The sequence below is a fragment of the Moschus berezovskii genome, chromosome 6, assembly GCF_049115385.1.
Source record: "Moschus berezovskii isolate FMDL1 chromosome 6, NW_MosBer_1.0, whole genome shotgun sequence".
Lineage (NCBI taxonomy): Eukaryota > Metazoa > Chordata > Mammalia > Artiodactyla > Moschidae > Moschus > Moschus berezovskii.
In genome coordinates, this window is record NC_142465.1 from 110681780 (window position 1) to 110697384 (window position 15605).

General features: G+C 53.3%; 1 protein-coding gene across 3 annotated transcripts; it reads right to left on the bottom strand.

Moving 5' to 3' along the window:
- Positions 1–419: 419 nt before the first annotated feature.
- Positions 420–8886, bottom strand: ITFG2 (integrin alpha FG-GAP repeat containing 2). 3 transcript variants are annotated; one of them, XM_055395586.2, is made up of 12 exons: positions 8667–8886; positions 5329–5424; positions 4749–4790; positions 4484–4655; positions 3608–3747; positions 3082–3260; positions 2602–2699; positions 2372–2425; positions 2177–2268; positions 1857–1974; positions 1341–1514; positions 421–1217 (listed from the first exon to the last, which is right to left on the bottom strand). In XM_055395586.2, exons 1-12 carry the CDS (start codon positions 8760–8762, stop codon positions 1114–1116), a joined length of 1365 nt encoding a protein of 454 aa, XP_055251561.1. In that variant the 5' UTR covers positions 8763–8886; the 3' UTR covers positions 421–1113. The 3 variants fall into 3 exon arrangements, with proteins under 3 accessions (XP_088693543.1, XP_055251561.1, XP_055251562.1); XM_055395587.2 differs by having other exon boundaries at positions 422–1217; positions 3082–3230; XM_088837417.1 differs by lacking the exon at positions 4749–4790 and having other exon boundaries at positions 420–1217.
- Between the last annotated feature and the right edge of the window lie 6719 nt (positions 8887–15605).

The window sequence follows — 15605 nt, forward strand, 5'->3', positions numbered from 1 at the left end:
TAAACACCTGTTTCTCTAAGCCGGTGTCCTTCTCTGCTTCTAGGACGCTACATGATTGCCCTGCCCTTACTCCCACACAGCAGGAAATATGAGCGTGGACCTTGCCCCCGGGGTGACCTTCTGGCTGGGGTCAGTGTAACTGAGAGTACAGGTTTTCCAGTTCCTCTGAACACAGCTCACACACAATAGGGACATTCTACGTTGCCCTCAGCACACACGTGTGCATGGACACGCAACCTGCACTGTGAAAACCACTGATTCGGAGCACAGCAGAAGGGATACGAAGAGCACCGGGTACCGCTCTGATTGTAGTTGGGATCGAAAACCCACATCGGATTTTAAAATCATGAACAACCAGCACACTTACAACCGAACACCCCCAGTCACCACTGTTTCTCACTTTCAGTACAGTATTTAGTAAATCACATGAGACACCCACTTTATTCTAACACTTTTATAATGACACTTTATCATAAAAGAGGCTTGTGCTGGGTGACTGTGTCCAACTGCAGGCTGATATAAGTACTTGGAGCACAGTTAACACAGAGAAGGCTAAGCTGTGATGTTCAGCAGGTGGGGTGTAGGAAATGCATTTTCCACTTAATGATATTTTCAACCTATGATGGGTTAATGAGGGTGAAACCCCACCATGGTGGAAGAAGATCTGTGGCTCGCCATTCCTGTAACAGGAATGCTACAGGAATGTAAAGTCAGTCGCCTGGAGCTGCAGGAGATGGAACTTGTAGGGGGCTGGGCCCTCACTGCTTTCACTCTTCTGGCCCCAAAGCCTGGTTTCCTTTCAAGCTGGGGCCCCACAAGTAGGGGGGCCTGTGTGTGTAGCCACTCCTCACAAACAAAAGGAGTAGGGGGCTCTGGGGAGGGGCAGTGCCTGCTGACAGGACGGGTGAGGTACACAAGGAAATGGGCAGAGGGACAGCCTGTCTCTTCCTTCACCAGGACGACCAGGAGGTCTGCAGTCCCCAGCACCCAAGGGTGCCGCCACCCTCCCCCTGTAATGTGCACCCCCTGTCTTCCAGATGCCAGACAGCTGGGGGGAGAGGGGGTGGCGGGGAGGTTCAGAAGGCTCCTTGTTCTGCCAGGAAGCCGGTCCAGCTAGGTGGGGTCCTGGGGGCCCGCGGGGGTGCACTGTGGAAGGTGGTCTGGATGGTAGAGGGTTTGGTGAAGCAGGGCACGGGTGGCGGGCAGCTCATCAGGATCTGAGGGTGAGACGGAGGCTGGTGGGTCTGCTGGGACCTGTGCCACTGGGTGCCTTCAGCCTCGGGCCCCAGGGCTCACCCACACCCAGCTCTCCCAGCAGCACCCCCAACCCCGGGGCTCACCCACGCCCAGCTCTCCCAGCAGCTCCCGGAACTCCGGCTGGGCCTCCAGCACTTTGAGCAGGTTGGTGGACTCCATCCGCTCCAACTGCACCTCCCAGTACACATAGATCTTCTGGTTGAATGTGACGTACACAAGGCAGGGGCTGTTGCGGCTGTCTTTGCAGGCATACAGGCCTGGGGGGTCGGGGATGGGGAGACAAGGTTGGGAGGCTCAGGCCCCATGAGTGTTTGTGTCAGCAGTTTCCAGCTGCCCACAGACGCCAAGCAGAGCACTCAAGGCTCCTTTCTGTTTCTACTCTGTTGGGAACTCAGTAAAGCAAGGAAAATAGTAAGATATCTGGTTCATTCCAGACATGGAGTCACACCCAGGCAGGACAGAGTCCCAGGGGATGTTTGCCGAGTTCCTGTCTCAGTGGCAGCCCCGGGAACATAGGCAGCTTCTCTCGGGTGACGACCCCTCTCCCCAGGTCACTGGAGGGAAGGGACAGGTGTGCTGGGCACGGGGTGGGGTCCCACCTGCACAGAAGGCGCGGATGTTCTCATCCACCTGGAAGCGGACGACGGTGCGGTTGTGGTCGATGATGTACGTCTGCCCGTCCCAGGCACAAGCGACCACCTCCTCATGCCCGTTGCCCTAAAGAAGGCCAGACAGCAGATGCAGTGGGGGCCGGGAGCCTCTGAAAGAGGCCTCCTGCAGGGGTGCTGCTCACTTCGGCGGGGGGGGTCAGGCCTCTCCAGGGAGCCCTAAGAGGAGGGCAGACTTGGCTGTGGAGGGAGAGCGGCCTCACGGAAGGGACCCGAGGAGGAGGCTGCCCCCTCCCCCAGGTCCCGCTCACCGTGACGTCCAGTTTCTCAAGGGCGAAAAGCTGGTGGTCCACCTGCACCGACCACAGCAGCCTGTCCGCCTCCTCCATGAGCTTCAGGGTCCCTGCAGGGAGAGGCAGGCCGGGCTAAGGACCCCCATCTCTGCGCAGGTACCCAGCACATGACTACCCACCCTTCACAGTCCGTGGCTGACCCGAGGGACTCACCATCCAGGGTGCAGAGAGCAAAGAGGCCAGAAGCACTGCTGTCAGGGCTGTGGCCTAGGTGGGGAGGGGTTTGGGGTGGTCAGTGGGGTGGAAGGACCAGAGGAAAGGTGAGATCAGAGCCGGCACTGAGGGTGGGGAGGGATGGCTAGAGATGGAGGGAGGCCCTGCACCTCCCCTCCCCCCCACTCACCCCTGCACCTGCCACCCCACCCCGCCCCCGCCGCCCCCACCTCGCTTGATGTTGCCGATGAGGTGAGTGGAGACGTTCTTGTTGTGGATGCGGCCAGAGGTCTGGTGCAACACAACGTCCCGGGCAGCCGGGGTCTCCCTGTGGGGAAGCGGGTGGGTGCTGGCGCTAAGTGGAAGCCCAAGAAAACCTGGTTCTCCCAACCCCTTGGGCTCATCTCTGTATGAGCTTCCAGGGTGTGAACCAGCTTGGGAACTTGACAGCCCAGCCCGCCTGGCCCAGGGGGAATGTCGAGAGACGGGGAGAGAGTGCAGAGCTGCCAGGTTGGAACCCCGGAACCTCCTCAGTTGCTGCAACTCATGGCAGGGACTCCCTGGCCCCAGAACAATCTTCCTTAATGGGGCTCAGGTGCCGGCGCAGGGAACAGCCAATGCAGCTCTGCCAGCTGCAGACCCATCCACGGCCCTGGGTGCCCACCTCAGTGCCAGGCACCCCACTGTCCACAGACCCACAAACCCCTTACCGAGTGCCCTCCATGGGTCCCTCAGAGGGGGGCAGCGCCCCAGGGTCCTTGTTCCAGGTACACAGCAGAATCGCATAAGCACAGCCTGGCTGCGACACCATCAGTTCAGGAACACCCAGGGGCCCTGGAGTCACCGAGAGACTGTCCACCTGCACCAGAGGACAGGGGCTTACAGGAGGCTGGGGAGAGAAGGGGGAGCCTGCAGAGGCCGGGACAGGAAGGGAGGGGCCCTGGGACACGTCCTCAGCCTTCACGGACAGCAGCAGGGGAAGGGCAGAGTCCACGGGGATCACCCACCATGACACACCGCACCCACCGTCACACCCTTGACTCTCAGCACAGCGGTCCTTCCTGTCTCTGCCTGTTACCCACCACCTCCCCTAAGACTCTCATTGGAAGTGAACTCCTCTGCGTCTCGGTCACAGGGTGATTTTCCCTTCATCCCACCTGCGCCTTGGCCCCAAGTCCCCTGCAGGAGGGAGACCCTCCCCACTCCTGGGCTGCGGTCCCAGCCTCAGCTGCTCACCTGACCCTCCAGCATCCACTTCTTGAGTGACACCAGCTGCCCCGAAGGGTGCTCAGCACTGTCGCCCACGTCTTCCCAGCGGAAAGCCCGGACCACGCGGTCTGTGTAGCCCACCACCAGCTCGCAACGGCCATCGCCATCTGCACATCCGGAAAATAAGGCGGGTTTGGAGCCATGTCTGCCTTCATCAGCTGAGTCCTGCCAGCATGCTCTCCCCAACCCTCCAGCACCAGTACTTTTTATCAGGTTCAACCTCAGGCCCACCTGCTGAGCCGCCACCCTCCCCCCAAACCCTGGAGCCTGGGACCCGAGCCTCTGCCCTCCCTCGCGTCCAGAACCAGGCAGCTGCCTCGCGGGGCCTGTCATCTCTTCCCCGGGTACACAACTCCAGTGCCTTGATGCACCCATATCCCTACCAACACCCTACAGACAGCCTCTGGCCCAAGTTCCCGCCCCGCATCCTTGACCTTGACCTTGAGGGCTCACTCCCCTCAACCCTGACCTGTTGCTCAGATGATCCCTCCCAGCAGGGACTTCCCTGACAACTCCTCTTAGAACAGCCACCTCTCCCTCAACACCCTCCAGCCCCTTTTTTGATGTATTTCCTCTATACTTTTGAGTGTACTATTTCTTACCCCATTTCCATTGCTTATTTTTTGTCCTACCCTGTAAACGTCCAAGAGGGCCATGATCTTTGTCTGTTTTATTCACTATTGCAACCCCAGTGCCCAGGACGATGCCTGGTTTATGACTGGAGCACAGTAACTCGGCATTAAACACATAACAACTGCCCTGACAACCCCCCGGCTCCCTTGACCTCTGCTCTGCTGCCCCAACTCCTACTCCCCAGCTGCCTGCAAACACAGCCGTGCCCACCGATGTCGCTGATCAGCATGACCTTGGTGTTGGCAGGGATGTGCTGCTTGAAGACTGGGCGCTGCTCCTCCCCACCAAGGGTCTCGTGGTGCCCGGAACCATCCAGGGACTTGGCAGGCGTCAGGTCACACAAGTGAAACCAGCCCTCGGCACTCACGGCCACCACCAGGTTCTGGGCGAGACGGGGCAGAGGAGGGGGCTGGTGGTCAGAGCACGGGAATCGGGGGTGGGCTGAGAGGAGCTCGCGGGCCCCTGGGCTTCTTACCTTTCCTTTATTACATACGTCTCCAACCCCGACGCAAGTAAGCTGCAAGAGAATAGAGAGGGGCTCGGGGGGCGCGCCTAGGGACCCCAGTGCTCCCTGACCTCCTTGCAACTCTGTCATTCGCTGGAAGCGCGTGCACATGGCCTGCGTCAAGAGGCTGTGCTAATCCTGTTACTGTGCTCTGGGTCACGTGTACCAGACAGCGGTATGTGGACCTAAAGCAGTGAAGACAACTTGGGCTTAAACAAAACAAAAACTACATGTATCAAGGGAGCCAGACTACCGTTTCTAGACATAATCAAATGACCACCCCCGTTTTCTACTGTACTTCATACCAACAGGCTATGCAGATCCATGAGTACTAAGGGAGTCATTCCATCACATAAAATGAAAACCAGCCCAGCTGTGTATGTGTGCGCCCATGTGTGACGGCTGGGAGAGCTCTGCCTGGGGGCTTCCCTCCCTGACTCAAATGAGCCCTGAACCAGGAGCTGGTGGCTGAGCACACGCTGGGGAGCTCGGTGGGGGCCCCCAGCTTCGACAGTGTCTGGACAGGAGGGACACAGGGTTGAATACTGACCATTCCCTGGCAGGAGCAGGTGAGCCACGGCCGGCTATCATCATTCTTATACACTGACAGCTTTCCGCTGGTGTCCCCGACCACCAATTCATTTAACTTCAAATGAAGAGAGAAGAGAGGGTTAGGCTGGGGTCCTGCTGAGCCACGCAAGGCCTGCTAGACTTGGCCCACCCTGCAGAAACCAGAAGACCTCAATCTGTATCTTCATCGACTTTATCACAGATATTTTGAGACCAACACAGCCATGGTTTCCCAGTTTATTTCCACGCAGGGGTGTGTAGGTTTTGAGAGCAGGGCAGTTCAGAGGAGGGGCAATACAGAATCTGCGATCCATCTCAGAAGAACCTGACATCTGAACAGCTCAACACCCTACCTGCCTGCCTTTGGCTCTTCTAATTCACCCTGATGCCTGGGACAAGTTTTGAAAACAACCCCACATATGCAACTTTGGGGGAATTTAGGGCTTCCCTGGTGGTTCAGATGGTAAAGAATCTGCCTGCCTTGCAGGAGATCTGGGTTCAGGAAGATCCCCTGAAGAAGAGAAAGGCAACCCACTCCAGTATTTTTGCTGGAGAATCCCATGGACAGAGGAGCCTGGTGGGCTACAGTCCATGGGGTTGCAAAGAGTCAGACACGACTGAATGACTGACACACTTGGGGAATTTACCTTCAGAGTTCATATTTAATCAGAGGCCAAATAAAAACAGTGGTGGCTCTGGGGCACTTCCTCCTCTAGCAATACGACCTTTGGATATTCGTGCCTCGGAGAGAACACAAGGCCGATGGAGGTGCCTGAGGGGCAGCATCCGAGTTCTGGGCCTCTAGTGCCCTCAAGTGGTGGCTAAGCTCCCAGGAGGGTCTGGAGCCTCTTCACCATTTACACCTGGGCCCTCGTTTCTCAGAGGTTCCCCAAAGGCAGGTTGCCCTTTCAAGGGAAAAACCAACTGGCTCCCTAAACCTATTTCCAGACGTCGTTTCAAGATTCCCCTTTAGGGGGACATCTAACACCCCTTCCTGTCCTCATATGAATACTATTTTCTCAAGAGATTTTTTTTTTGCCATGCGGTGAAGCATGAGCAATCTTTTAGTTTCTGGACTAGAGAATCAAACCCGTGCCCCTTGCAGTGGAAACGCTGAGTTTTAACCACTGGACTGCCAGGTAATTCCGTTAATAAACAAACTAGAATTTTTTTTTTTTTTTTTTTTGGTTTAAGAAACAAAGAAAAATCAGAATCAAAGAGAATGTCCAGCCAGCCCTTTAGTTTTTTCTCAGGGAAAAATCTTTGGTGGGGATCCAAAGACAGATGCCACAGACTTGCAGTTTAACAACTGCTGAGAAGGACCTCAGTCAGCAAGGGCACAGACGCAGGGATGAGACTCATAGAGCAGTGTGGTTCAGTGCGGTGAGCAAGCAGGTGCCGCTCAGCGGGCAGAACCCAGGCCACAGCAGGCATCCTGGAAGAGGACCCTTCCAGGGTGCCCCACCTGCTCCCCAGCATGAGTGCTCCTCTGCAGTCCATCCTGGCCCTGGCCTCTGGAGGTTACTGGGTGACACTACAGAACCAAGCTGCAGAGCACAGCTTCACTCCGAAATGCTAACAGAAAGGAAGTGAGTTCTCTCTGAGTGGGTGTGTATTCTATCCCTGGGTTCTCCCTCTTAGCAGGAAATAAATCACTCGCAAAAAACTTTAGGTGAATGGTTTATTACGATCAAATAAGTCTTTTTTTCTGGCCCAGAATCTCCAAAGACTGGCCTGGAGCACCAGTCACAAAATGTCTATCCACACTCGAGCAGGCTGAATGGACCACATCCCATCACTAGCCAACTACCTCACCTACTTGCCCGTCTTTTAATTACACTTATTGATAACAGGCAAAGCCCCTCAAATTGCTTTGAGGTACATAATAACATCTGCCTTACCTAACAACCCTCATTTAGTCAACAAGCATTTATTGAGTATTAATTATGCACCAGGCACTACTCTAGGTGTCGGAAGGGAATACAGCAGTGGAAAAAAAGATTAAAATTTCCTGTCATTATGGAGCTTACCACTTTTTTAAGGGTAGTATAATATTCCTAATATTGCAGAACTGAGTGTGCAATACAATTAGAAAAGTACAATTTAATTTAAAAAAAAGTGACACTGAAGCTATGAGAAAAGGCATATGATCTTCCTTTTAAACAAAGAAGACGATCGGATAAAATGGAAAATGACTTATCTCTAGAGTCACTTCAGTAATTTTACTGCTCAAAAATGCCTCCCTTGATTTTCTCATAAAATTATACTGCTTAGTATATGAAGAAACGTGAAAGCCCAGAAAACATATAAATTTACGAGAGTAACTTTTTCCTCCCTAGAGGAGGGAGAGCAAAGAGGCCTCAAAATACCTTTCCCATCATAGGGCAAAGGAGGCGAGGCTAGGGGCGGGGGCGGGGGGTGAGTGGTGGGATATTTTAGCCCTCGTGTATTCCCAGGGAAAGGAGCATAGAACAGGGAGGTGTGGATGAGAGGCAGGTAGCCAGAGGAGGGCAACAATGTGCTTTGCATTTAGACGGTGAAATAGAGATTATGGAAAAAAAGCGTCCCGCACCCTCAACAGCCACGGCCCCCTTCGATGCCCTCACCCTAGAACCCTGGGCACATTTTAATCAATGGGCTCATGACATTTCTCTACTATTGTGACTATCCCCCGCCCCACGAGGAGCGGACTGGGAGTGTTCTGTCCACTTCTGAATTCCCCAGAATTTCTGAGAGTCCTCGGACCACAATCCAACACTTAACGACAACGCTAAGGCGTCCCTGAGCCTTCACCGAGCACCAGACTCGGTTCGGGCCTGTTCTACTGGTATTAACACACTTTAAAGACGGAAAAGGAAGGGGAGGAAAAGGAGATGAACACTGAGCTTGTAGCTCTAGCCAAGGACGGCCGCCTAAAATCGTCTGGTTGGCCGGGCCAGGCCGGGTCGGGCGGCAGGTGCTCCTGTTTATTTCCGAGGATCTGAAAGGGAAGATGGCCACGGAAGGGCGGGGAAGCCGGCCACGCAGTTTACTGGTTCCTCCTGGACACAAGTCATTGAACCACGCAACGGATCCATTACGCGAGCCCCTAGAAGGACACCGCACCAGGGCTCCGGACCAAATCAGCCAGGACGCCGTGGAACGGAGCTGCCCACACGGCCCCTCCCAGTCCATTTCCCCTAGCGCCCGTGCGCACGCGCGCGGCCGGCAGGGCACGCCGTCCGCTCCCACGCAGCACGCAGGCGCCGGCAGCCTCCCTCGTCCCTGGCCCCGCCCCGCGTGCGCAGACAACTGCGTCTCCAGTGCGCATGCACCGACCGTGTCGTTGTCAACGTCTCCGAGGCAGATGGCGTGTGGGAAGAGGCTCCCGCTGAACTCTAGGGCTACGCGCTGTACGTAGCTAACCGACCTCATCGCACTTCTGAGGGCTCAGGGACCGTGGAGCCCCGCTAAGTGTTCCCCGAGCCCCTCTCGACAGCCGCCCGAGCGGAAAGGCCACCCAAAGCGGAAAGCTTCGTCAACGCCTGAAACTCCAATCGCGGCCTACCTCGCTAAACCTCGGCAAGGGGGCGGGCCTTCCGGGCGCGCCTGGCGTGGGGGCGGGGCTCCCGAGCCTGAGTTCAGTGACAGGGCCTCAGGCCACTCCTCTTCTCCGCAGGTTGCGGCGTGTGCCGGTCAGCCCAAGCTGGTGGGGCTGAGTCGTTTCCTTGACAACAGGGCTCTCGAGGGCTTGACCTAATAACCTTGACCTCGTGCTTTGTTGCCATGGTAGTGAAGATTCCTAGCCCCCAGACCATCCCTGAGAATCATAACTGTAATAACCAACGACTCTGTGGTTTCCAACAATGTTTTTTAAAAAAACAAAACTGTAACATCCCTTTGCTGCTGCTGCTGCTGCTAAGTCACTTCAGTCGTATCCGACTCTGTGTGACCCCATAGATGGAAGCCCACCAGGCTCCCCCGTCCCTGGGATTCTCCAGGCAAGAACACTGGAGTGGGTTGCCATTTCCTTCTCCCATGTGTGAAAGTGAAGTCGCTCAGTCATGTCTGACCCTTAGCGACCCCATGAACTGCAGCCTACCAGGCTATCCCTTTAGTAGTCTTGAAATGAGAGTAGTGAACCAGACCAGCTTTTTAAAAAAATAAAATAGAAAAAGCCAAGTAATCTCGAGTAGTAAGGTGAGTATTATTTTTATGAAACCTTTGTTTCAATTGTATAAATTTATACTTGTACTTAGGGCTTCCCAGCTGGCGCAGTGGCAAAGAATCCGCCTGCCAATGCGTGAGTTGCAGGAGACGCCTGTTGCATCCATGTGTTGTGAAGATCCCCTGGAGGAGGAAATGGCAACCCGCTGTGGTATTCTTGCCTGGGAAGTGCGGTGGACAGAGGACCCTGGCGGGCTCCATGGGGTCGAAAAGAGTTGCATGCGACTGAACACACACATACATGTGAATACAGGCTCATTATGTAAAGAGATTTTTTTTCTATGGTGGGTGTGCTCTGTAGGTAAAAGTTTGAAGATCACTTGTAAAGCATAATATAGTCACTTGTGAGGCACATTGCACATATATTATCTCATGTAAGTCGTGCAAGTGAGCTTGTCTGCCTATTCCAGATTTTTTATTGAAAAAAAAAAACAGGTTCAGCAAGATAAAATAGCAAGGCAGAGTGATGGAGGTGGGTCAAACCAGAGTTGTTTGAGCAAAAACCCACATCCTGTCATTGACTGCCAGAGTTCCCAGAAAAAGTCCTCAGGCTAGAAATCAGGATCACTGGGATTCTGGGTCTGGTCTGGCCTTCCAGCACAAAGCTCTTGCCCTCTTCAGGGGCCTCCGTCTATAGGGTAAATGGGATGTCCCCATCAAGTCTAGACTTGGAGTGAAACCTTCCATGTTGAATCCAGTGCAGCCTTTTTTGGGCCTCATCAGTCAGAGCATCAGAAGTATTATTTGTGAGATTCTGCCGGTGCTCAGTGGGTTTTCAGGTTTAGGCCCTCAGGCCCAGACTAATCTACACATAGGTTTTTCATGAGTCAACATTGTAAAAATAAGGACATCTACCTTACCCTGGTGGCTCAGTAGTATAGAATCTGATGCAGGTTCGATCCCTGGATTGGGAAGATCCCCTGGAGGAGCAATTGGCAACCCACTCCAGTATTCTTGCCTGGGAAGTTTCATGGACAGAGGAGCATAGCAGGATCCAGTTCATAGGAGTGACAGAGTCAGAGACGACTTAGGGACTTACCTGGAGATGTGGAATCATCTGACACAGTGGAAGAAAGCCCCAGGAGCTGGGGAGGGGGTGGCACCTTTGGTCCTAGAGGTGCTGTGGCTCTCATGGCTCGTTAGATAAGGACAGGGAGCAACTGGTCAGAACAGCAAAGAGGAGGCAATCTGGACAAATGCTGGGCACAGTGCCCTCAGGTTTCTGTTTCATGCCAGGTCCATGCAAAAGGCCCTGGGTCACACGCGTGTCAGTTCAGTTCAGTCACTCAGTCGTATCCGACTCCCTGCGACCCCATGGGCTGCAGCACGCCAGGCCTTGCTGTCCATCACCGACTTCTGGAGTTTACTCAAACTCATGTCCGTTGAGTCAGTGATGCCATCCAACCATCTCATCCTCTGTCGTCCCCTTCTCCCGCCCCCAGTCTTTCCCAGCAGCAGGGTCTTTTCTAATGGCTCAGTTCTTCGCATCAGGTGGCCAGAGTACCAGAGTTTCAGCTTCAGCATCATTCCTTCCAATGAATATTCAGGACTGATTTCCCCTAGGATGGACTGGTTGGATCACCTTGAAGTCCAAGGGACTCTCAAGAGTATTCTCCAACACCACAGTTCAAAAGCATCAATTCTTCAGCACTCAGCTGTCTTTATAGTCCAACCCCCACATCCATACATGACTACGGAAAAACTATAGCTCTAACCAGACGGACCTTTGTTGGCAAAGTAATGTCTCTGCTTTTTAATATGCTGTGTAGGTTGGTTATAACTTTTCTTCCAAGGAGCGTCATGTGTACCCACCTCCTTTATGGTAGGCGTGTGTGCTGCCCCACTGGGCTCTACCACATCTCTGTTCTCGCATCCTGGCTCCAGTCCTAATCTTCCACCAGGTTTAAGGGATGGAAAAACAACCAGTTTTAAAACGTTGTGGAGCCAGGCCTCTGTCCACAAGGCTCTGCAATGCCGGGGCCTGTGTTCTACTCACTGTGACTGTAACACTTGGCACAGTTATTTCCCGGAGACATATCTTTCCTTCCTTTTTAACTTTATTTGGCTCTCTTGACAAAAGCCAAGAGGCAGTGAATCCAAGTTGCATCTGAGTGTAAACTTAGTTTTGAATTGTGTTTTTTCACTGTATGTATGACTCTGCTGTTTTTTTTCCCCAGCTCTTTGAGTGAAATAGTAAAATAATAAATACCCCGGGACAAAATACTTGAGGATCACCTCGCCTCAGTCACCCAGTGCCCTGACCTAACCCGGCTGTCTGAAATGGTACCCTGACCCAGCACCCAGAGGACCTTGGTTTATCTTCCTCATCTCTTGGGCTTATTGTTCTTGACCTTTCTCTGCGGGGGTGCCCGTTTTTGTTTGCTTTGTCATGTCATGAAGGTCATGTTACTGTGATTGCAACTTGGATTCATTGCCTCTTGGCTTTTGTCAAGAGAGCCAAATAAAGTTAGAAAGGAAGGAAAGATAGGTCTCCGGGAAATAAGGCATGAATCAGTGCCCCCACCCCACCCCATCCCTGCCACGCCTCTCCCTTCTGCATCAGTTACTTTTAACTGCACCAAGTGTTACAGTCACAGTGAGTGGAACACAGGCCCCGGCATTGCAGAGCCTTGCGGACAGAGGCCTGGCTCCACAAGGACACCCCTGACTTCACAAGGAGACTCTTGTTCTTGGCCCTTTCTGGTGAGATGATTGGTGGGTCTCTACTCGCGCCATCTAGAGCTCAGCTCCTTTAGGCCAAGCACTCTAAGCGTGGGTTTTGGCTTCCTCCCCAGTGCTGCCTAACCAGGCCTTCTTCCTGGTCAGATGACTTGGATGCAGTGTTCGTGTGGGTGGCATATTCTCTCCAAACCAATAGCCAAACAATAGCTTCAGAAGAAACCTGCTAGTAGCAGGGCAAGGGGAGGTGGGTTAAGCGGGAAGCATTTCCTGGGAGATTGTCCACTTCTTTCTCCCCGAGTAGACATAGGTTGTCCTGTCCAGGGTGTGGACCTAGATGCTCAGTAAGAGACAGGGCCTTTCAAGAAATCTCTTCCTGTATGTGAGACCCAGAGCCGCTCACCATCCCGAGGGTACTGCCGGAGCCTCCAGTGGGCTCAGTGTGAGACTCCACCAGTCTGACTCATGATGTGCCTTAGCACACGGAGGGTTCTAGGGGCCCTGAAGCACAGAAACCTGTCCCTCAGACTTAACTTGACCTGGAGATTAGGCGGAATAACAGTGCAGGCAGCCGTGCTCTGAGAGAGGTGGTTACTCAGAGTCCCCCCACCACCATGGGTCTGGCTCTATTAGGACCCCCAGCTCAGGAAGGCTTTGCTCTCAGAACCTGTCTGGGCTGCTGTCTGTTCAAGACTCTACTGCCTGTTAACTGAATGGAGAGTAGTTCTTGTCACTGAAGGCCAAACGTGAGGAAATGGGCTTAAAGCAAAGGATGGTGAACATGTTTCAGAGCTGGATGGAGGTGGTCATGCAAGGTTGTAATTGGACTAAGTGCCATGGAATTGTTCCCTTTGAATGGGTAACACTATGTGAATTTCACCTCAAAAAAAAAAAAAAACCAGAACCACATTCTGTGTGAGGCACTTCTCACCGTAGAACCTGAGACTGGAGATCTCAAGGAGTGTGTGTGTCTCGGCTTGGGGGACAGGTATGACTGGTCCTCACCTCTAGACAGGGAACTCTCAGAGTTCATAAAGGCCTTGCTTTTTCTTGGTCGTTCCTCCTCAGAACCACTTTGTAAATCTTTCCCATTCTCAGTTTGCCTCCCAAAGCGGTGTATTTAGTGTTGTTCATTACACGCTAAATAAGGTTTTGTTACGTTCCAGAATTAAGGATTGTTGGTGCATCCACATTATTGGAGGTTGGCAAGCAGCTGGGAACTCGGGCGATAAAGTCAGTATAGCAATTTCCAGAAAGAACAGGTATGTCTTCTCACTCTTAGGTTGGTTTTTCTCAGCACTGCCCTGAGCAGTTACTTGGCTCTGAGGAGGTCTCAGGTGGTCAGGCTTCCCAGGAGGCGCTAGGGGTAAAGAACCTGCCTGCCAATACAGGAGATGTAAAAGACATGGGTTCAACCCCCGGGTCAGGAAGATCCCCTGGAGGAGGTCATGACAGTCCACTCTAGTGTTCTTGCCTGGAGAGTCCCATGGAGTCTGGCAGACTACAGTCCATAGGCTCACGGAATCAGACACTACTGAAGCAACTTTGCAAGCACAGGTGGTCAGGGACAGCGAGGGCTGGTCTTTAAGACAGAAGTAAGGCATCAAAGGTTCCACTGTGTAATTCTTGATTTTCAAGCAGTATTTTCCTGAAAGGGGACTCCTTGTTACTGGTCCTGCTGAAAATGAGTTTCATCTGTTCTTTCTCCAACTGAAACAGTGGACACAGTTGAGCCTCTCACGCAGACTGGCGTGGAGGGGAGTCCAGCATACCTCCACTGGGAGGGCAGGCTGGCCCTGGCCCATAGGGTGACCTGCAGCCCAGATGGGCTGGGAAGGCATGGTCAGGGCTTAAGCCTGTAGAGATCTATCTGCCACGCAGGGTCCCTGGCACTCAAGGGAACACTGGGGTGCCTTTCATGGGACCAGAGGTGGGTGGGGGGCCCACGGCAATGCTGGAAGGAGGCTGCTGGAACCAGGACTGCAGATACTCAGGAGATAAAATCTATAGAACGTGATGTTCAGACCAGCACTAGAACAAGATAAACCCCGTTTAAATTTTCCAGAGACCACTCTAACTCTGCAGGAACTGCTCAGGCCTGGTTGCTACCGGCTCTGTCTACTCCACATTCTCTGTGCATGGAAAGATTTAGGCATTGGTGAGGAGGGCGCAGCTGCCCGGCAGATGCACTTGCAGCTGACCCAGAGCAGAATGGAGTAGGAGGTGCATTTATCTTTAACCTTAAAGGCTTCTGACCGCTTCAGTAAAACATCCTCAGAAGACAGTTTTAATGTTACATAGACCAGAACTTGTCCAGTTCCAGGGTTCTACATGAGTGCAGTTTTTATTTTCCAGTTATGTTTCAAATTCTTAGAATCCTGCGGAAGCACTCAGAGGTGGAAGGACCCTCCTCACACGTTTTTTTTTTCCCATCTCCGTTTTTGCAGATGAGCAGAGGCTCAACTTGAGCCCAAGGTTTCATGAAACTCAGGCCACTCTGGATTTGGTTAAGAGGTCATCTCACATTCCAGGCAGACCTTCGCATTCAAGTTCTGAACCTTGGTTTCCTCGCCTGTAATCCAGGGCAGTGCCTCTTTCTGTGGGATGGTTTCAAGGATCCAAGTTAATCTGTGTGAGGCTCTTGGTTTAGGGCTTGGTTTACATCAGAAGTGCTTACTGAGGGTTTGCTATATATCATGGGCTGTGAGACCAGGACACAAACCCTAAGCTTGGGGCATTGCTGTGACCCCAGCAGAGAGCAAGCAGAGGCTTCTCCCAGGGCCCTCGAATGCCACAGAAGCCATGGGTCAAAGCACGGTGATAAAGCAGCACAAGTTTTCCCCCCATTGAGGCCAAGCAACAAGCTGGAGAGTAGGCCCAGGTGGCTGTCAGTGCTGTCAGGCTTCATTGACTTCCTCCCTGTTCCCTTGTGTACAAGGTGACAGGTGTTGCTGACACCAGGGGTTTCACTCTGTAAGGAAGTCAAGAAAGCTTGAACTCTCTACTTACACGTATTGGCTTAGGCAGAAGCCAATACATCTAACCTCAAAGCAAACTCAGTAGTTTGGTCCCAGAAGTTTAGATGTTTGTGCACTTTCCTAAGCAGTTAGGAAAAGAAAAACCAGAACTACTAAAACCTGCCAGGCTGCTGCAGAGTGGGGTGTGGGGAACCGCTAGCCAGGCCTTCAGCGCAGGCCCTGCTGCAGCCCGTGCGGTGCCCAGCAGGCCCTCCTGGACCGCCGCACCCCAAGTCTGCTGCACTGCAGGTGGGGCTGGGCACAAGGTAGGCGGCTCCCTTAGCTTTGCCCCAGCGGTGCAGCCGCCCACACCCACCCTGAGGCCTAACAGACACAGGGCTGCCCGACACCCAGG

Coding starts and splice junctions, on each gene's coding strand:
- ITFG2 (XM_055395586.2), bottom strand. CDS start 8,762: ATGAGGTCGGTTAGCTACGTACAGCGCGTAGCCCTAGAGTTCAGCGGG. Junction 5,425..8,666: donor GAGACGTTGACAACGACACG/GTCGGTGCATGC, acceptor CTTCATTTGAAG/TTAAATGAATTGGTGGTCGG. Junction 1,515..1,856: donor CATCCGCGCCTTCTGTGCAG/GTGGGACCCCAC, acceptor CCGACCCCCCAG/GCCTGTATGCCTGCAAAGAC.